Source organism: Salarias fasciatus, chromosome 16, assembly GCF_902148845.1.
Source record: "Salarias fasciatus chromosome 16, fSalaFa1.1, whole genome shotgun sequence".
In the NCBI taxonomy this organism is placed as follows: Eukaryota; Metazoa; Chordata; class Actinopteri; order Blenniiformes; family Blenniidae; genus Salarias; species Salarias fasciatus.
In genome coordinates this window covers 261,814-283,727 of record NC_043760.1, presented here as the reverse complement: position 1 = coordinate 283,727, position 21,914 = coordinate 261,814, and the positions used below count along the sequence as shown (strand labels likewise).

Below are 21,914 nucleotides of genomic sequence, written 5' to 3'. Positions count from 1 at the left end.
GGATTCATATCGCCACCCTTAATGAATGGAGCAGGAAGTGGACCGGAAACAATTTTGCTGCTATTTTGTACAACAAACACCTTTAAAATGCATCCAGTTGTGTGCATTTCAGTGTTTAACACTGTCACAGGATAAAATAAATGTGTAAGATTTAATAATGTCATTCTGCTGGAGTTTTATTCCCTCTATTTTCATATAACGCAAACTAACACCACAGTTAAAACATTACAGTTAAATCATCAAATCAGGAAAATACTGAAGCATTGCTGGATTTCACTGTGGCTCATTTTCATGTGTTTTATTGGTGTTATTTTATCTTGTGATCCGTATCTCTGGTGTCAGGCTGGAATAAACTTAAAATAAGACTACACACTAATAACAATTAAAGTGTACATGGTGAACTTCCAATTAGCACACAGTGAAGATTTTCACTGAAATAATAAGCACTCAGCTTGTAGGTTTCACTTCTTCTTCTTTTTTTTTTTAAACATATTTACTTTTCTAACTAGATTGAGCTTTGGCTCCCTCTAGTGGATAAATACATGAACGTCAATTCTTCAGCAGCATGGAGCAGAATCGACTGGACACAACCAAAGTTGGTCCCTGCTGGCTGCAATGCCTCCTGAAATAAGCAGTTCATTTTGCAGTTAGGAGTCAGAGATGAATTCTTCTTTCTAAACTCTCTCTCAGGCTGTCTGCTTGTGGATACAGATGTTGTGGATGTGTCTCGTTATGTGTGTGTTCAGGAGCTCAGTGCGTGAGAGAGAGAGAGAGTGCATGTGTGCGTGTGTGTGAGCGGCCGAGCAGCGCCGCCGGTGAGAGAGCAGACGAGTGTGTGAGCGGCCGAGCAGCGCCGCCGGTGAGAGAGCAGACGAGTGTGTGAGCGGGCAGGCGCCGGTGAGGACAGGCCCGGCGACCGCGGCAGGCAGGGAAGGGAACTTTGGTGCAGTGCAGCAATGAAGCGCAGCTCTTCAGCACTCCCAGAGTTGTGCTTTTGGCCACCATTCTTCAAGCAGAGGTAACCTTGTTTTTGGGAGTTAACCCCGGAGGAGAAGTCATCCTCGGCCCTGGAGAAGATCTCCCCTGCGTCCCCCAACATCAGTTAGGAGACAGAAGGCAGGAATGGTTAACACTGGCGACCACGAAGGGACCCTCATGCATTGGAAAGAATGGTGAGCATCACAATGAAAAGGCAGTAACACCGAAAACCGAGTGACTGTTGTAGAACGGTGTTAGCAGCGTAGCTAAGCTAAAGCAACATGGCGGCCGCTCGCTACCCTACTGACGTTCACGGACGAGAAACAAACTACTCAAACCCATTCATGTCGCTCAAAAATGATCGAGACAGCGGACAATGTATTGTGGAAGCTTATGGAACCGGGGTTGAGAGGAAATGTGAACATTATAACCTGTTTTTGTGTGATGAAAGCTGCGCTAACACACTTGCTAATGGAGGAGATTTGTTCACTCCATTCAATCGCCCCGCTCAGTTTGTTTCCACAAACCCCTTTTATGACAGTCAAAACCACATGATGTTTGCCTGCTCTCGTATCCCGCTCCAGACGTGTCATTTCAGGTGCATTATGCAGACACGAACCCCTTTGCCAGCGCCCACGGGAGAAGTTTTGTATACAGCACACCAGCTTCCAAACCAGAAACATGTAACCAGTGGTGGGGCAAGGCTCCTGGGGCTCCAAGCAAAAAAAATTCATCGGGCCCCCACCCCATCCGTGCACACCGAAAAAACGTGTTTTTTTGCACACAAGTTTTGGGACATTTGATACGTATTAGAGCTGGGCAACGATTAAATTCCTTAATCGCGAATAATTGTAATCCTGGAGTTAATCGCGATTAATCACGATTAAAATGGCTCATTTGAAGTCTGCCAAAGCCATTCACAATGTGTGTGTGTTACATAAATAAGAAATAAGTGATCAAGAACGAGTTTCTGTTTATTCAATTAGACATGAATAATCAGCAGCATCTCAGGAAGCCAGCAGGTAATCTGACACAGGTGTTCATGTGTCATCAACCAAGTCAGAAACATGAACCATGGATCTTCTGATGAGCGACACTTCCTCACACTTCCTCATATCTCCGACTCTCAGACAGAGCAGGCAGGATGAATTCAGTCAGGCTGAATTGTGCCTCATCCTCACCTTTATTAATCCAGAGTGTGTGTTGAAGGGAAATGTTCTTTGTTTTGTGTGTTTTCAGTGCCTGAAGAAGGCACAGCGGGAGAAACGGTGCACCGGCAAAACACGTAATTTAAGTTTGATTTTCGTTTTTTTCATATTTGCGCTCCTGATTTCAGTTTGTGCCTTATACCAGCCTTTTCCTCCTGATTTTTCTGATAATTCGGCCGAGTTCAATATGGCAAATAATGAGGAATGGACCGTGTTTCCCCGCTAAAAGCGCGAGTGTGTTTTTAACGCTCAGCAGGAGGCGGTGTGACTCTCGGCGCAGGACAGGTTCGGCTTGTTCCCCCACAGCGATATTCAGCCAGGCTGGGCCAGGCACACATCCACACTGAACTATATCAGAGTGAGCTGCAGAGCCTGCATGTAGACCCAGCTCCCAGACCCAACTCTGAACAGCAGAGATAACCTCGACATTGTTTTTTCTCTCGCGCGATAACAGTGTCGCGGTAACGCAGCACGTTACCGCCGTTAACGGCCCAGCTATAATATGTATACTGAAAAACTTAGAGAACCCCTCATCTCTTCTATTAGATCCAGGGACCAACAGCAGTCCCTGAAAGCCCTGGCTTATCAATAAACCTCGCAGCTCGCCTGATTGGCGCAGACGGCGCTGAAGGCTGACAGGGCCGTGCGGGGCCCCCCAAGGGGGCCGTTATGAAACGTCGTCGTTTCATAATTGCATCATAAATGCCGATTGTTGTTGTTTCTGTGCAGTACATGTATTAGCAATTGGGGTGCCCGGTCCCTCAGGGGCCTCCTTGTGGGCCCCCCCTAAAAGCCGGGGCCCCAGGCAATTGCCTGGTCTGCCTGTTGGCACGCCCCGCCTCTGCATGTACGCTTCCCATACCATGTGCTCATAATGGCCCTAAAGAGACTGTTAAACATGGTCATTCCCCACCAAGCCTTCCCAGTCACGTGTACAAGAGCCGCTCTATGCCCCATAAGCCTCCTCCATCGGACAGTGATGAGGATTACGATCCCAAAGAGAGTCCCAACCCTACGTCCTGGGCAGTATGACGGCAGCACACCATGGACAGAGTTTCTGCACAGATTTGAGAGCTGCGCTGAGGCAAATCACTGCTCACCAAAGACAATGGCCATCCAGCTGAAGTTCTGCCTCACTGGAGCTGCAGGTGCCATCGTCCACAGAAACCCTCGTTCATCCAAATGGGACTATCGCCACCTTCTGGAGGAACTCGAGAATGCATATGGCCCTTCTTCAGATCATGCAGCGGCTGTTGCAGTGGAGCTCAGAAAAAGAGTTCGCAAATCTGGTGAGGCACTTCATGTGTTCAGAGATGACATTTATGGGAAAGTAGCTGTAGCTTATGATAGATAGATAGATGGATAGATAGATAGATAGATAGATAGATAGATAGATAGATAGATAGATAGATAGATAGATAGATAGATAGATAAAAACTTTATTAATCTCCCAAGGGAGAAATTCAGGTGTCCAGCAGCACACAAATCATTCACACGCAAATAATAAATAACAACAGTACAATAAATACAAGTGCTCGGATTGTACTTAGTTTGGCTCAGGCACATCTGTTATACAGCCTGATTGCTGAGGGGATGAACGACCTCTTGAAGCCTCAGTTCTGCAGCGCAATGACAGGAGCCTGTTACTCCGGTCATTTTTTTGAGCTGCAACTGTGTGGTGCAGTGGATGTTTGGGGTTCCTCAAGATACTCTGCATTAGAGCCCCCATCCTCCTCTCCAGGACTGCTCCAGCAGAGTCCACCTTCCTCCCCATCACAGATGCACACTTCCTGATCCGTCTGTCCAGCCGATTGCTGTCTCTTTTTGTCATACTGCCACCCCAACAGACAACCCCAAAGAGAACAGCACTTGCCACAACAGCCTGGCAGAAAATGTACAGCATGTCACCACACACGTCAAAGGATTTAAGTCTCCTCAGGAGAAACAGCCTGCTCTGTCCTTTCTTATCCAGAACCCGAGCTGCTCTGACCAGTCCAGTCTGTGGTCAAGGTGCACACCCAAGTATTTGTAGGTGTGAACAACCTCAATACTCTCTCCGTTGATGATGACAGGTTGATGAGAGGGCTTCTTGCCAAAGTCAATGATCATCTCCTTCGTCTTAGAGGAGTTCAGAGTAAGACCATTGTCCCTGCTCCAGGTGGTGAATCCCGCGATGAGCTCCCTGTACTCCTTTTCATCCCTACCCTTCACACATGCGGCAATTGCAGTGTCATCTGAATACTTCTGCACACGACACGCAGCAGATCTATGAGCAAAGTCAGCAGTGTACAGTGTGAAGAGAAAGGGGGAAGGTACAGTCCCCTGCGGTGCACCAGTGTTGCTCATCAGGGTCCCAGATACACCCCCCCCGAGCCGGACGTATTGTGACCTCAGAGTCAGGTAGTTGTGGATCCAGCGAACAAAGAGAGGATCCACTCCCATCCTCTCAAGCTTCCCCTTCAGTAGCTGAGGCTGGATGGTGTCAAAGGCGCTTGTAAAGTCGAAAAACATCAACCTCACAGCCTCCAGCTCCTTCCAGAAAGGAGAGCGCCCGATGGACCATAAACAAGACCGCATCGTCCACTCCCATGCTGTCCTGATAGGCAAACTGAAGGGGGTCCAGCGCCCCCTCCACTGAGGTTTGAGCAGCCGGAGCAGCAGCCTCTCAAAAGTCTTCATCACCACAGATGTCAGGGCCACTGGTCTGTAGTCCTTCATCTTATGGAGACTGGTTAGAGGCTGAACAAGATGCTATAGCTGTTGAAGTTTTCACAAATGGCCTTGGTGATGCAGAGCTTGGTCCAAAGACTGTTAGAAAAACGTTCATCTACATTAGCCAGAGCTTATGAGATAACTTATCGCCATGAGACCACAAAGAGAGCTGCATCCTATGTCACCAGCGTCATGCAGCCTGTGACCACAACCTCACTGAACGCAGGCCCGGGCTGCTGTTGTCAGAGAAGCAGACAAAGAGGAAACCATAACCTTCACTACACCTCTGGCTAGCCCCTCACCAAATTGCTTTGTCCCTCACACCTCTGCACAAACACCAATGCAGCAGAAAAACTTTAAGAAAGGTGGGATTCGCTGCCATAACTGCAAGGGCTGGGGTCACAAACAAAGTCAGTGCTCGTCCCCCCAAAGAAACACAAAGACTTTTGTTAAGAACACTCCCCAGGGAAACCCACAAACTACTGTGCTCCACTTCAGAGGCCAGAGTGGTGAGATGAGCATTCACATGCGCATATATGAACTGGAGGTGTGGGCAGTTTTGGACAGTGGAGCGCGGAGAAGCGTGCTGCCCCTTCACCATTACAATGACATTCACCAAGACATGAGACCTCTTCTACAGACATCTAACGTGGAGATTTTGCTTGGGGTGGGACCAGGAGACGTACCAGTGCTGGGTGAAGCCAAAATACCTGTCAGTATCGACAACAGGCAAGTTGAAGTGAATTTCCTTGTGGCAGACATCGCAGGCAATGATGTGCTACTTGGTCACCCATTCCTCATTCAAGCAGAAGCCCGCCTTGATTTCGGTAAGCACCGCATAGTTCTATTTGGAGAAGAAGTGCCCTACTTCCACCTAGGGACTGTCCCAAAGACACATGCCGTGAGAGTAGCCAGAACTGTTGTGGTTGAACCTGGACAAGAGCATCTAGTCAAAGGCACCGTGCATTGTGGGAGAGCTGCAGAAGGAGACATGATGCTAAGCCCCACCAAAGGCTTCGTTGAAAAGCACAAAGTACTCATTGCCAAAGTTCTTGTCAACACTCAGCCCACTAATGTTGTTCCACTACGCCTCTTTAACCCTGGCAACACAGCTGTCACTATTAAAGAGGGTGCCATCACAGGCCTCCTCCAACCAGCTGAAGCTCTGCCCCCACCTAGAGTCCCCACTGCGGCAGACTCTCCAGCCAGCTTCCCTGCAATCCCAGAGCACCTCCGGGAGCTCTATGCCCAGAGTTCCGCTGAGCTTAATGACACTGAGAAGCTTGAACTGTCTAACCTGTTATGTGCCTATGAGAATGTCTTCTCCAGGGGGCCCGGTGACCTGGGCCGGACCAATCTCGTGCAGCATGACATCATCACTCGGCCTGGCGCTCCGGTGAAGCAACCCCCTCGTCGGATGGCTTGGGAAAAGCAGCATCACGCAGACCAGCAGATCCACGAGAGCCTCCAGAACGGCATCGCCACCCGCAGTCACAGCAGTTGGGCCTCACCGATCGTTATGGTGCATAAAAAGGATGGAACTTACCGCCTTTGTATAGATTACAGAGCACTCAACAACCGCACCATCACCGATGCGTACCCGCTACCCCGCATCCAAGACACACTAGACATTCTTGCCACTGCTAAATGGTTTAGCACCTTGGACCTTGCTTTGGGTTATTGGCAAGTTGAGCTAACACCAAGAGCCCACCGCGCAGCCGCCTTTTGCACCCAAAAAGGACTGTTTGAATGGAACGTCATGCCATTTGGCTTATGCAGTGCGCCAGCGACGTTCCGACGTCTTATGGACCGCATCCTGGCTGGCATGCAGTGGGAGACATGCCTCGTCTACCTGGATGACATCATCGTGCTGGCCAATGATTTGCCCGAGATACTGCAGCGTCTAAGTCAAGTGTTCCAGAGACTGCAACAAGCAAACCTCAAACTCAAACGTCAATGCCAAATGCTGCCTATTTCGCCGCCAAGTTGCCTATTTAGGACACATTGTGTCTGAGTATGGTAGAGCCACTGACCCCAAAAAAGTTCACAAAGTCCAAACTTGGCCCATGCCCACATCAGTCCAGGAGGTTAGGCGTTTCATTGGCCTCGCCTCCTACTATCGCAGATTTGCGAAAGATTTTGCCTACATTGCTGAACCGTTATACAACCTGACCAAGAAAAACGCACATTTCCAGTGGCACACTGAACACCAGGCTGCCTTCGACACCCTCAAGCACCGTCTCATTACAGACCCTGTCTTAGGCTACCCACTGGATAATGGTGAAATGATTCTGGACACTGATGCCAGTGACACAGGCATTGGCGCCGTCCTGTCACAAATGCAGGATGGTGCAGAATGTGTGTTGGCATACGGCAGCCGTAAACTGGATAAAGCTGAACGAAACTATTGCACTACAAGACAGGAGCTGCTAGCCATTGTCGACTTCACATCTCATTTTCAGCAGGATCTGCTTGGGCAACCTTTCAAGGTATGAAGTGACCACAGCAGCCTCCGTTGGCTAACACGTATGAAGGAGCCGGAAGGTCAGTTAGCCAGGTAGCTTGAGAAGCTAGCAGAGTACCAGTTTGAAATCATTCATCGCCCAGGTCGCCTACACACTAATGCTACAGTCTCTCCGGCAGGTCCTGCCGCCAGTCCTGTCCTTGTAATCTGCAGGACCCCGTCTCACAGCCAAGAACCACAAGTCACCAAGCGGTTCAGTGTGAACTGAACTCTGACACCAGGCCCCTGTTGCTGAGTCCGGTGGGGGTAGAGACACGCCCTGTAACTACAACTGTGAGTCCGGTGGGGGTAAGCGCAGACAACATTACCAATACAGACACTCTAAAACTGACGAGAGACAATAACAAACACAAACGAGACCACACTGTTTTCTGACTGGACTATAGAGGAGTTGTGCCAGGCCCAAGCTGCTGATACAGACATTGCACCAATAAAGGCTTGGTTAGAGTCCAGCAGAGAGCGTCCCCCCGGACCACAGTCTCTCCATGCAGCCCAGCCACCAAAACATACTGGAGTCAATGGAAAAGACTGTACTTCAGAGATGGAGTTCTGGTCCGTTGCTTTTACTGTTTGGACGACACAGTATTACCCCCAAATTGTCCTGCCACGCAAAATGCAACCGGATGCTTATGTGCCAAATGCATGAGGGGCCAGTGGGTGGACACTTTGGTGTTGAACGGACTGTTGCCAGACTTCAAACCAGACACTACTGGTACCACATGAGAGAAGATGTGACCCTCCGGTGCCGGACTTGCACCGACTGTGCATGCAGAGCCAGTGGCACGTGTTGTTGCCACAGAATGGGTTTGTCGCTTTGGTATGCCTCACTCTCTGCACAGCGATCAAGGGCGCAATTTTGAATCGGAGGTATTCCAGGAAATGTGCCATTTATTCGGCATTGAGAAAACCCACACTACGCCATTCAGACCACAGTCAGACGGCCAAGTTGAGTGTTTCAATGCGACACTGCAAAAGATCCTGGCCTCTACTGCGGAACGCTGTCACTGGGATTGGGACCTGATGATCCCGTATGCAGTTATGGCATACAGAGCAACCAAGCACAGTTCAACTGGTTTCACCCCCAATTTCATGATGTTTGGACGTGAGATAAGTGAGCCAGTGGATCTTGTAGCTGGTCTGCCCCCCGTCTCTTGACCATGCATTTTCAGCCCCAGAATATGTCCAACAAATGCGCGAGCGGCTGGAGCTGGCTCACAACATCACTCGAGAAGCCCTGGGTGAGTCAGTCACGCATGCAAAAAGACAATACGACAAAAATGCTTGCCACACACAGTACAAAGTTGAGATGCAGTGTGGCATCTCATCAATGGAACTCGTCATGTCAGAAATAAAGTCAAAAAGTTTCTTCCCTCCTACGAAGGACCTTTCTTTGTTATGGGACAGCTGGACGACCTTGTCTACCGGTTCCAAAAGAGCCCGAGGGCCAAAGTCAAAGTCGTCCATCATGATCAGATGAAGCGCTACTGCAGTCGTGATCCGCTGGACAACACCTGGGTCCTGGACCAAGCCCAGAACTGGACACCTACTGAGATCTTGCCACCAGCTGCAGATGGAGACTCAGCAGATCAGGATCTTCACCTACATAACCTCTTTTCTGTTGCCTCAAGTGACGGTTTCCAGTGATTCTCAGTCGTCTACACCACCTGCTAATGTTTCCAGCATGATCGTGTCTCTTCCATCCACTCGATTCCCATGTGGTACTTGACCATGGTAGGGGTGTGGTGGGAGAACCACACCAGCAGACCCAGTTTGTGTCCCGGCCCAGACGCCAGCGCAGAGGACCCAACTACTACGGGGACTGGGTCACATAGTTTGTCACCTGTGACAGTTTATATTTGCACTAGAGATTTCACAGTTCATATGGACCCTAGGCTAGTTTTACAGTGTTGTTTTTAAGAAAAACACTTTTCATTGTTCAAAAGAAAAAAAAGGCTGAAGAGACAACGCTGTCATATACTTGCACTTTATGGTTTGTGAATGTATGTATTCAGTTAGTCAGTTTCACTCCGGGTTGCCAAAGATTAGATGTGAAAGTGTAAAATTACTCTTTTGTTTAATAAGAGACTTGCATTTCATTGTATTTTCACTCTTTTCCACTGCTAAATGAGCTAAATTTATTCACTGCATAGACACTTGTTATTATGATGTTCCTACCTCACTGTTACAATTTATGCACTTTGTTGGACACAGTTACCTCTTCACATATTTCAGGCCTACAGACATAGAGATTGTGTGCCAGCTTTATGAAGTTAGGATGGAATGGAATTATTGCTAATTGCCAGTCCATGGTGGGGGTAGTGTTGTGAGATGTGTGTAGTTATGTGTGTGTTCAGTAGCTCAGTGCGTGAAAGAGAGAGAGTGCATGTGTGCGTGTGTGTGAGCGGCCGAGCAGCGCGCCCGGTGAGAGAGCAGATGAGTGTGTGAGCGTGCAGGAGCTGGTGAGGACAGGCCCGGCGACCGCGGCAGGTAGGAAACTTTGGTGCAGTGCAGCAATAAAGCGCAGCTCTTCAGCACTCCGGAGTTGTTCTTTTGGCCACCATTCTTCAAGCAGAGGTAACCTTGTTTTTGGGAGTTAACCCCGGAGGAGAAGTCATCCTCGGCCCTGGAGAAATTCTCCCCTGCGTCCCCCAACATCAGTTAGGAGACAGGAGGCACACACTAAAAAATGTTGGGTCATTTTGTTAACCCAATCGCTGGGTTATGAAATCAGTAACCCAATTTGGGCTTTTATGATACATTTGGAGTTATTTGTTGCATCTCATGTGTTGGGTTCGAGTCCATCAGACCCAACACAGTTTTTTAAACTCAGCACATGGGTTGTTTTGACCACTGTTGGGTTGTCAACGGGTCCGTGTGTCACTTCCATCTTCTCTCTCTCCAACACAGAAGAACAGACGTGGTACTCTGGCTCTCTGATGCAGTACAGGGTTGTGCTTATTTACACTACATATCTAATTCACACGACTGTGCGGCGTCACGTCATGTGAATTAGATATGTAATGTAAATCAGCATGTCATCATGTCATGTCATCCACAGAAAAATATGCTTGAGCGAGCGCCCTCCATTAGTTAACCAAATAGCTAGCTAATGTGTGTAGCTCGCTAGCTACACTATGTATAACGTTTGCATCGTCGGGACGGCTGTGGTTTAGTAGGGGAACGCAGTCGTCTTACAATCGGGAGGTTGTTGGTTCGACTCCTGTCTCTGCATGTTGCAACCCCCCCCCCCCCCCTGCTATGGGTAAAATAGCACCATTGTCTTGTGGTTGTCACGGGAGTGACAAAGGCTGAGTGAGACCCACTACAGAAAAATCCGGAGTGGAGCCCCGAAGGTAGTTGGTCCTTGCATTGTGGCACCTTCCAGCAATTCCTGTGGCCAAGCTGGTACCAGCTGTAAGAGCCTGTCCCTTCCGCTGGACACTATCAGCGAGGCTGAGAAGGGGGATCTGTCAGTTGTGTTATTTCAATTTATCTATGAAACAAAATTTTTGGAAGACTAAATCAATGTGTTTAGTTGAATTAACACAGAATTGTAGTTAATTTGACGGAGAATTTGGGCACATTCAACCAATATATATGGTAAAATTGACCCAGGGCTGAAATTAATTTGATGCATCAGTTGGGTTAAAAAGACCAACCCATTTTGTTGGGTAAAAATAACTACTGTTGGGCTGGTCCAAGATTGATTAATTGTTGGGTTAAAAAATAAACCAGTTTGGTTGTTTTTTACCATTCATTTTTCAGGGTGCAGGAATGCTTAACACAGACATCGAGGAGGGATGGAGACGGCGAAGGCAGTAGGCAGGCTAGGGCTGGACGATATGGATAAAAAGTCATATCTCAATATTTTTCAGCTGAATCTCGATATACGATATATTTCAATATGGTTTTCAATGAATTAATAAAGGGTTGTTAAGATGTTCTTGGTCAAAGCCACAGGTAAAAAATGTCACAAAGGCACTTTTCCTGACAAAGGCACTTTTATTGTTTAGCCACAGCAGAACGTGGGCATAGATGCACCAATTTTAATAAACAATAATCTTTTAAAATAAATACCTTTCTTCACAGTGTGACAGGCTGTCAGCATTAAAAAAAATAATAATGTAAAGTACAAAATATGAATAGAACACAAAAAGATACTAACCAAAAATAACAGATCAGCTTGCTGTTTAACAAAAGCTTTTATCTACTGAGGGAGAGCGTTTTTAAATCAAACAATATGCCTTCTCCTCCTAAATGCAATTCAAACATTAACTTGTGCAAATGTCCAACAGCGCAAATGTTTTTTTGTAAAACAATTCTTGGAACAAATCTTTAAAACCATGACCAACTATAAAACATAAGAGGCAGTGGTGAATAGTACTGCACATTTTACAGATTTTGAGCAAGGAAAATGAGCCTGTCGACGCTGTCCGGCTTCAGGGATGCTCTGGGACAAGTTACTATGTTTCCACCGCAGCTAAAAACTCTTTCGGAAGGAGAGCTAGTTGCAGGCACACAAAGGTACTTTGTGGCCAACTTGCTCAGTGCTGGAAAGGCAACTTCATGTTCTTTCCACCATTTGAGTGGCTCGGCATCGCTCTCAATGCAGACTGACTGCAGACGGCTCGACAGTTCATGTTCAACTGTCTCTCGCTCTGTGAGTTTGGTGCGAGTGGCAGGACTCTCCTTGGAGAAGCTCGCCAGAGATTTCTTTTTCTTGGGATCGGGCGGCACTGCCACAGCTGCTTCTCCTTGGTCCGCGGATTTAGGTAACTCGAGCACATCTTTGCCCTGATCACTCAGCGAAGACTCCGCCTCCAAGACAACTCTGTGTTTCAGGGCATCCATTTTGTCACAAGAGATGTATGTGGCCCTGAATCTTGTATCAAGACGCGAGGCGATATCCAACAGGTTACTGGTAGTTGGATCTGCATATTTTTCATTGAGGTAATCCACAATTGTGGTCTTGATGGATTTGCACAGCTCACTGTCCCCTTCTTCAGGCACCAGGAGACGATTGTTGAACAGGTGAAGCACAGGTCTGATGTATGACAGGGTCACATAGTCCTCGCCTGAGAGAGCTTCAGTAAAGTCCTGGAGGGGCTTCAGGGCTTTCTGAACGACCTCGGGGACCTCTACGTCCTGCCAGGTCGGGACGAGAGGTCCAGATTTCTTGTCAGCTGAGAGAACTTTAGCCAGTGCTCTTTCTTGCTCCAGGATTCTTTCTATCATTTGCAGCCTCTCTGTGATCAGCTGGCGACCTGGCAGACCCAGTTGCAGCTGTACTTCAGCCAGTTCTTTTTTTTTTTTTCCAGCTGTATGAAAAGCTGCTCACAATCTTCTTGCACAGACCAGTAGCATGTCCTGCATCAAGAATTAAAAAGAAGGAAAGAAAGTAAGATCACTTTAATTTATTCATTTATGAGACAAACCAAGCTTTAAATTTATTAGGGTGCAGTGTTGATATACACTGTAACGAATTTCTGTAAATTTACGGTGAATTTACAACAGTATCTTACTGTTTTTATTATAAATGTAAAGTACTGTTAAATATCCATCCACAGCATGTAAATTAACGGTAAAATCAGTCAGTTAACAGTAACAGTAGATAACTGTAATTTAACAGCATAGAACAGTATTTTCTGTCAAGTGGTGGAGATCGGCACCATTTTCCTTCACAAAGTCGTGTCGCTATCCATCAGCATCTTACTGATAATTGTGGACTTATGTTTCTGTTTTGATGCCAAACTTCATTATTAATCAGACTTTTCACATTACTCAAGTTATTTTTGAGTGACAACATGTGACAGGATATTCCTGAACCTGACTTTGGACAGCACGACTTCTTCATCATTCCAAGCTCTCCATGTGGACTTCAACCAAAGAGGTAAACTTATTTTTAATCTCAGACTACTGTCAGTGTCCAGGATTGTTTGTCTGCATGATTATTGAACAGTTGACATAATAAATAATAGCCTACCGTATTTCATCAGGTCTGTTCCACCCGGTCAGGCTGCTAAAATTGGCAAAGCGAGCTCTGTAACTCAGCCCCAGTCAGAGGAAACCTCCCTCCCTAAACTCTAATGACAGACCAACCTCTCTCTCTCTCCTTTGTCTCTTGCTGTTTTCTCTTCTTCACACTTTTTTTCTCTCTCCCTTCAACAGTTTATTGCTCTGGCCCTTTTCTGTCCCCTCATACTTGTACTTCTTTCCCTCCCTCCGCTGTTCTGTTTCACATTTTTATGTTTTACCAGTGACGTTGTGTTGCTAACTGTTTGTTTGTTTTACAGGCACAAGTCATCGGTGATGGAGGACGCCAGCCAAATGCTGCAGTCCAGTCCTCTCACTGTTCACTCTGTCTTTCTCCTTCTCTTCCCTTTCTCCACTTGTTATTGTCCACATCCACGTGTACAAAAGACTTGTTCACAAGCTGGACTGTTCTGTTTCACTGTTCTTGATGCTGTTTTAATGCAGTGTCTGAATTTATGCTCATTAGTCAAATCCTTCATTGAGGATTTTATTATGTACAGTTTCTTCCAAATAGGCAATGGAATACCTTTTCTTTTTGTAGTACAAATGTTCTAAATGTTATTCGTGTTACAAAGTCTGCTGAGGGTTTGTATTAAAGTACAGCAGTGTTATGGAATATAGATTCTCCTGTGTTTTATACCTGGGTTCTCAAACTTGCTACTTAAAGGTCTGATCTGATTTTTATTCAAGTTCAGAGTTCAGGAATTATTGGCAATAACATTTAATCAACATTAAATCAGTTCACTTTTGATTATTCTGGGAAACAGCATTAGTGTGAGCGCTCTGTACTGTCAGTTCTTGATTCTTGAAAACAGCATCACAGTGAGAGGTCGTTGCGTTGTTCGCTCTGTGCTCTCCTCCGTCTCCTCTGCTAGCTTAAACTGCTACTTTTCTTCAGTTGATTGGACGCGTTTGTGATCGGCTGGCAGAAGCACAAGCGCAAGAAGGTACACAATTTAAGTAAAGTAAAAGAAAAGTCATGTCTTCGGTGTTAATAGTCGGACTTGTGGATGTTTCCTGCTGTGGTGATAAACATGAGGGATGGATGGACATGTTTCCAGGTTGAGTTGCTGTTCAGTCCAGAATTTCAAAAGCCCTGTATGATGTTATAAGCTTCTTTTTTAGCTTGTGGGGATTTCTAGAAATTAAGTGTAAAATAGCAGATTTATTATGCTTTGTGAAAAAACTGGTTGTATACTGTAAAATGACCATAACACAGTTATTCTACTGTCATCTACTGTAATCCAAAATACAGTAGTGTACTGCTAAAATAAATAACAGTAGATGTGCTGTAAAATTACCACACCACCCACTGTTATCTGACGGTAATATACTGTAATTCAAAATACAGTACTGTACTGTCAACATAAATTACAGTAGGTGCATTGTAAAAGAAAACAGTAAATTACTGGCGTCCCTGCTGCCAGTATTTTACTGTTTTTTTTTTTTTTTACAGTGAAATTCTTTACAGTGTATGTGCAAGATAATGTGTCAACTACAACAACTTAAGTATAACTGCCAGTAAATGAGTAAAACAAATTAAGTGTTGGATATTATTGGTAGTATCTGAAATAGATTTAGACTAAATTAAAGTTCAAAAGTTAAACTAAATTTGCAAAAATGTTTAACTGTATGAAATTAAAGTTAGTGCTAGAGAGATTACGACAAAATATAGATCAGCTTCAGATCTACAGGAATGGTTTTAGACCTGGCCTGTTTAACACTAGAATGACATCCAGGCTGAACTGAACCGGCTTTAGACCATATATGGACTGTAAATTAGACAAGATTTGAGCCACCAAAATGGAGTCAACTTCAGCTATTCAAAACATTTAGACCAGACTTCTATAAAAGTCTTTTAGCCAAAAAATTAAGATAAGATTATAGAGCTTATAGAGAAATTCACTGTTACAAATCTCTTAGAGATACACAAAAAGGGTCCAACAAATAGGAAGGAAATGTTCAGGAAACAATATACAATATCAAAATAATTAGGTCTCCTGTATAAAAGATGTTGAAAAGAAAATACTTAAAAATAAAAACTACTACCTTTTACTGTGCCCTGTGTGGATGTGAGCAACGGACTGCCTTTTAATTTCCCTCAGGATCAGTAAAGTATTTATTTATCTATTTATCCATCTATACATCTACCTGTTGTTTGTTATTTTTACTAACATACGTATTGAATGTATAAGACTGAATTTGGTTTAAACCTGATAATATGAAAGGGAAAAAAATGTAGACTATTTTATTATTTTGTGGAATTGTTAATTCAGTACTGCACTTACCAATCGCCAGATGTAGTCTGTGCCCAAAGCGCTGCATCCTGAGCCACTTGTTTATCTGGAGCGCTTTGACCACGTTCGTCCCGTTGTCATGGTTACAGCCACGAGCTTCTCTGAGTTCAGCTTCCAGCAGGTGACGACATCCTGAAGAGCCTCGGCTATTTGTTGTCCGGCGTGGTCCTGGGGAAAGTAGCTTGTTTGCAGGCAGGCTGATTTGATGTCCCAGTCTTCGATGAAGTGAATCGTGACACACATGTAAGGTTCGCAAGTCCGACTGGACCACATGTCTGTAGTCAGGGCAAAATACTGCACTTTAGTGAGGCGGGCGTTCATGTTTCCTCGCATTTCGGAGTACATCTTAGGGAGGACTTCCTTCGCAAAATGATGCCGTCCAGGCAGCTGGTACCTGGGCTCCACGATCTTGAACATTCTAACGAAGCCAGCCTTCTCCCGTGTGGCGATGGGCACCATGTCTTGGCGATACGGTAGGCAATAGTGTTGGTAATGTCGCGCCATTTTTTACTGGCTTTGTCATAAGTGGCTGTACGAGCCAGTGTGCCAGTGTCACTTGTTTTGTTTGAGATTTTGAGGACGAGGACTCGTTTCCCCCTTGACTAACAGCGCGCAGTTTAATGCACTCTTCATATTCGACTCTGTGTCGCTGTTCTAAATGATGATGCAAATTGGTCGTGCTGGAGCACTTTTTTGGAACGGATTTTCGGCACTGTCTGCAAAACACGTTTCTGCTCAGCATCTCCAACCTTGAATCCAAACCACCGCCATATGATTGATCCATTAGTCCGTTTTTTGGTAACAAGCTCCTCTTCTTTGACCGCTTCTCTCGAGTCCGACGCCATCGCCATCTTCTTCTTCTTCTTCTTCTTCTTCTTCTTCTTCTTCTTCTTTGGCGGGTGCCGACCAACAACTTAGGTGCATACAGCCACCTATTGTGTCTCTTGGTGAATGCACTTCAGGTTAAAAAGAGTCCGACGCCATGATGGTGTGTTTACGGCCTTCCGGAATGGATGGTGCTTGAGAAGGGACACACTTGTATCGCTTTTCTCGATATTGTCTAATGCTCTATCGACTTCCACAAAAAACTCGGTATAAACAATATTCTCGATATATCGTCCAGCCCTAAGGCAGGCTATGCCAAAATGTGTTTCTGCAAACTTTTTATGAATGTCTGGGAGTCACAATGCTGGAAAACAACAACGAGCCAGTAGCACTGCAGTGAAGGAAAATTAAAATGGCTTGCTTTCTGATGCGATGACAGGACACTCAACTGAATCTGAATCAGAAGGTCCAATAAAGATGCAACAAGTCCTCCAACTCAAAAGACCTTTTTGTTGGCTTCGTCAATCTCAGGAGATCATGGACAAGCCAGGGCGATCTGGAGGAACAGTGGACGGCCCCCCCTGTCAACCTCTCTGGTATTGTCCAATGGAAGGGACAGGCCCATACAGTTGGTATCAACTTGGCTACAGGAGTTGCCGGAAGGTGCCGCAATGGGAGGAGCAACCGCCTTCGGGGCTCCACTGGATTTTTTTTTCTGTAGTGGGGGGGTCTCCCTTAGCCTTTGTCACTCCCATGACGACCACAAGGCAGTGCTATTTACCCATAGCTGGGGGTTTGCAACATGCGGACGGGGAGACAGGAATCGAACCAACAACTTCCCGATTGCACAGCCGCCCAACTCAAACAACCACAGTGGTCTTAAATTCATGCCTCAAATTATGACCATGGGGTTCGTTTTAACATCAAGCGCCTCCTAGTGGCCATGGAAATAATGTCGCAGACACATCACGGACTGAGGGAGTGTTTTTGTTTTTTGTTTTCTTTAGCTGAGCGAGTTGCTCTTAAATGCGTTTAAATTCGACCACAAATTTATTGACTAATGATAATCGGTTTGGTTTTAAAAATAAAACGCAATCTTTAAAATTGTTTCTGGAAGAGATCAAAGGATGAATCACAATAAAAACTACAGAATGGAGAAATCTCTATTGCAATTTACACAATGCTTCTCTAGAGACAAATATACACTTTAGCTTTGTGCATTCTGACAGCTTTGTCTGCATAGCTGTCACTATGCTGGTTGCTATGCTGGTTGCTATGCTGGTTGCTATGCTGGTTGCTAAGGACTCTGATCTATGGACCAGAAGGAGGTTCATGGTGTCACGGACTGATTTTTTTTTTCAATGGAGCAAGTTGCTGCTTTAAAAGAATACTCCGAAGATTTTGAACCCATGCCCTATCCCTATCGTTTACAAAGTGAGATAATAATAATAATAATAATAATAATAATAATAATACCTTTAATTTGTAATGCACTTTACATTTGAATATCTCAAAGTGCAACAATTAAAAAAAAAAAAAAAAAGACAAAACAATAGATGTTAAGAACTAGCAATAGATCAAAAACAACACAGCAAAGATTAGAATGGAAACAGGAAGTCTTTAGCCCTTTCTTAAAAGAGTCCAAGGTTTGTGGGGCTCTGAGATGTACGGGAAGATTGTTCCACAGTTTCGGCAGCTGTCTGGAAAGCTCGGTCCCCCATTGTCCGGAGTTTAGTTGGTGGGACTGAGAGGGTGTTCATTTCTGTGGACCTGAGGTGTCTGGAAGTGGAGTATGGAGTCAAGAGTTCTGTGAGCTAGTCCGGGGCGTGGCCATGAATACATTGATATGCAAGCAGACAGACTTTATAGTGGATGCGCTGGTGGACCGGAAGCCAGCGGAGGTCGCGGAGAACAGGAGTAATGTGTTCATGTTTCGGGGTCCTCGTCAGGATCCTGGCAGCAGTGTTCTGAATGTGCTGGAGCTTTTGAAGGCTCTTTGCCGGGATCCTGACGAGGAGAGCGTTGCAGTAATCCATCCTAGAGGAGACAAAGGCATGGACCAGTTTTTCAGCATCTGAGGGGGAAAGACTGGGGCGGAGTTTTGAAATATTTTTTAAATGAAAAAGTGATATTTTACAGAGATTTTGAATGTGCTGTTCAAATGACAAATGTAGGTCAAAAATGACTCCCAGATTTCTGACAAAAGAAGAAAGAGGAATGGTGTAACCAGAAAGTGAAATGTTGTCAATTTGAGAGGATTTGACCTGGTGGGGGGTTCCAATGAGAATGGCCTCAGTCTTAGATGCATTTAATTGAAGGAAATTTTCTGCCAACCATGCCTCTGTCTCCTCCAGGCAGGCTGCCAGAGTTGATGGCAGAACTGGTGTGGGGGAGGGGCCGGTGTAAAGTAGAGCTGAGTATCATCGGCATAGCAATGGAAGGAAACCCCATGCTTGCTGATGATGTGGCCAAAGGGGAGCATATAGATGTTAAAAAGTGAAGGACCAAGAGATAAGCCCATAAATACCTTTTTTGTGTCCGTTCGTCCAGTGCCTGGCTAACAGCTGTTAGCATCGTAGTTAGCTTAGCTCAACTACGGCAGGTGAAGAGGAGACAGAGCCAGACTGAGAAAGTGGACAAAATATTCCGTGCACGCCGGAGAAGAGGAGGTCGCGCTCGCACGCTTCCACGTTTCCTGGGAGAAGCAGGAGAGCCGGGCGATGGTCTGGAGCATGGCGTTGTTCAAGCAGTGAGTAACAGACGCTTGGCTTCGTCTTTTCGAGAAAATCCTGTATTAGACCTTTAAGAGGCTTGTGAGAGCTCACATACAGTTCCACACAGGTACTACTTTAGAATGGAGGACTCAATGACCTTTAAAAACATCGGGGACTACGTAACGATGGTGTCCTGTTCTCTGTTAGTAGGTGACCAGATCCCAGTTTACCACATGTGGGACAGAGACTATATCTGAGTGGGACAATGTGGGACACCAAGATGTCGTGGTTGTCTTCAATAATTAATTTTTAAAAATTTACCAGTATTCTGCTCAAGCATATGATATTTCATTTTAATGCAACTTGCAGGTGTTTGCAACTCCAAACACCACAACAATAAAGAGTTTGTTCTGAACAATAATGAACCACATATTCAAGTCCAAGATGAGGCTCCTGAAGAAGCTCCATTCACCTCTAGGCTCAACCAATCAAATCCAACAATCTGAATAAAAAATGCTGCAAGGAGCTCACCTCACTCCTGCAGTTCAGAACAGCAGACTAATTAGAGCTCTACCAAATGCATTCTAAATGATGTATTAACCTGTTATTTACTGTGCAGCGCCACATTTTATGCCATGCTCTTTATGTTAATTGTCATTTATTTCAGAGGAACCCCTTGAAAACGAGATGGTGCATCTCAAGGGGCTACTCCTCTATAAATAAAATGTTAAATAAATAAACATTGTGGTGCTGAAGGCACAAAAAGATACAAAACACAAACACCACACTATTAAAGTCTTTGTTCTGATAGAACAATACTGAAGCTCATATTCAGATAAGACGTCCTGCAGCTCACTGCCAGTGTTCTGACCTGTATGGACGGAGTGTTGGACATCGTGTTAGACGCTCGTTAGTTCAGCTGCTGTCACTTTATCTGTGTTCAGTTGTTTGGGTTTCGGCAGGAATGTATTTATGGAATGGAAGCTGCTCTTTTGAGCCACAGGTTTTCGAGAGTCTGGGACTGTTGGTGTCGTCTCACATCATATTCATCTCCATGTGAAACGGAAAAACTGCTCTGACGAACGTCACAGAAAACTCTGGTGCAGTGGCCCTGCACTGTTCTGACCAGGAGGAGGAAACGGTGTCCCACTCTGCTGCTTTTTCTTTCGTTTTTTTTTTTACGAATCGTGTCTCTATCTTTTTCCTCCATGTCTGCCGCTGCAGCCGAAGCAACGCTGTTGTTGTTTGTGGCGGGGAGGGGCCGGGCAGCAGGGCGGGCAGCGGGGGGGGCAGCGGGGGGGGCAGCGGGGGGGGGGGCAGTGGGGCGGGGTCGGGCAGCGGGGAGGGGTCGGGCAGCGGGCGCACACCCGTGTCTGGCTTGATTGACAGATCATCCCAGAGCTAGCCCCGCCCCCTGAGGACGGCTCTGTCCCGACCACAGACACACAGCTGTTTGATCAGCGCCAGATGAAATGCAGCTCGGTGAGACTGCGTTTAAAAAAAATCAAGTGCCGCTGTCAATGCGGGACATGATCTCAATTTGCGGGACGCGTGAAAAGTATTTAAAATGCGGGACTGTCCCGCACAAAGAGGGACATCTGGTCACCCTATCTGTTAGGGATACAAACATCACTTTTATAGGTTGCTGTAATTTATGGCAGAGGATGGTTGGTTATTTATTTATTTACTTATTTATTTATTTTTATCTTTGTTGATTCAGTGTTGTTTTGTTCAGTGTTGTTTTATATGTTTAATCTTGACTTGATACAATCTTATCTTGTTTAAATAAAGGATTGTTAAAAAGTCAAAAACAAGTCTCTCTCTCTCTCTCTCTCCCTCTCTCTCCTCCCCCCTCAGGATCTCCAAGGTTTGTCATCAGTCTCTTCTGCTTATTAATGTGGATCTGTTGGGTTTTCTCTGTAAAAGTGTCTGGAAATGACTGTGTTGTAACTGGCGCTATATAAATGAAGCTGGAGATGAATTGAACTGATACAGCAACTTTAAACACTAAGTTCATAAAGTGATCAAATATAATGGATTAAACTGTATTGCAGTTAAAGCAGATGCAATAAGAGATGATCAAATGAAAAACCAAGAGAGCGCAAGACGTGGCTGAACGCTGCTCGGTTTAGAGGGGACCAAAGAAAGACTAGTGTGGCCAGAGGTGGGTGTAGCCATGGCAAGGAGTACGGCGGGAACTACGGTGTTGGAGCCATGGTGGGTGGAGCCATGGAGGGGTACATGGTGGGTGGAGCCATGGAGGGGTACATGGTGGGTGGAGCCATGATGGGTGGAGCCACGGCAGGCAGACCCACGGGGGGGGGGGGCACGGCAGGTGGAGCCACAGCGGGTGGAGCATAGCTCATCGGGCCAACCATTAAAGGACGGAGGTTTAATGAGGCGCCGTCTCCAGCAGCGGCTCCCGAGCGGACGGGACGGGGAGCATCGTGACAGTTAGGATTGCGAAGGTTCTCTCACCATCCGCTTCATCTCTTTGGAGACCTGGTTTCCCCCCAGGTGGTTGTAGAAGGGCCCGGTCGGTCCAGTGGCCGCTGTTGTGGGTGACGGAGTTGGTCCTCTGCCGGTTCATCTTGGCAATCATGGCCTTTTCCTCTTTCTGTGA

At 45.9% G+C, this 21,914-nt stretch overlaps 1 protein-coding gene across 1 annotated transcript in view; it reads right to left on the bottom strand.

The window, feature by feature from the left end:
* The window catches only part of LOC115403256 (adenylate cyclase type 5-like), an 80,385-nt gene that overhangs the window by 25,975 nt on the left and 32,496 nt on the right, over positions 1 to 21,914 (bottom strand). Inside the window, exon 8 of the mRNA XM_030112115.1 lies at positions 21,770 to 21,869. Coding sequence (XP_029967975.1) covers positions 21,770 to 21,869 — 100 coding nt within the window. The remainder of the gene's footprint in view (positions 1 to 21,769; positions 21,870 to 21,914) is intronic.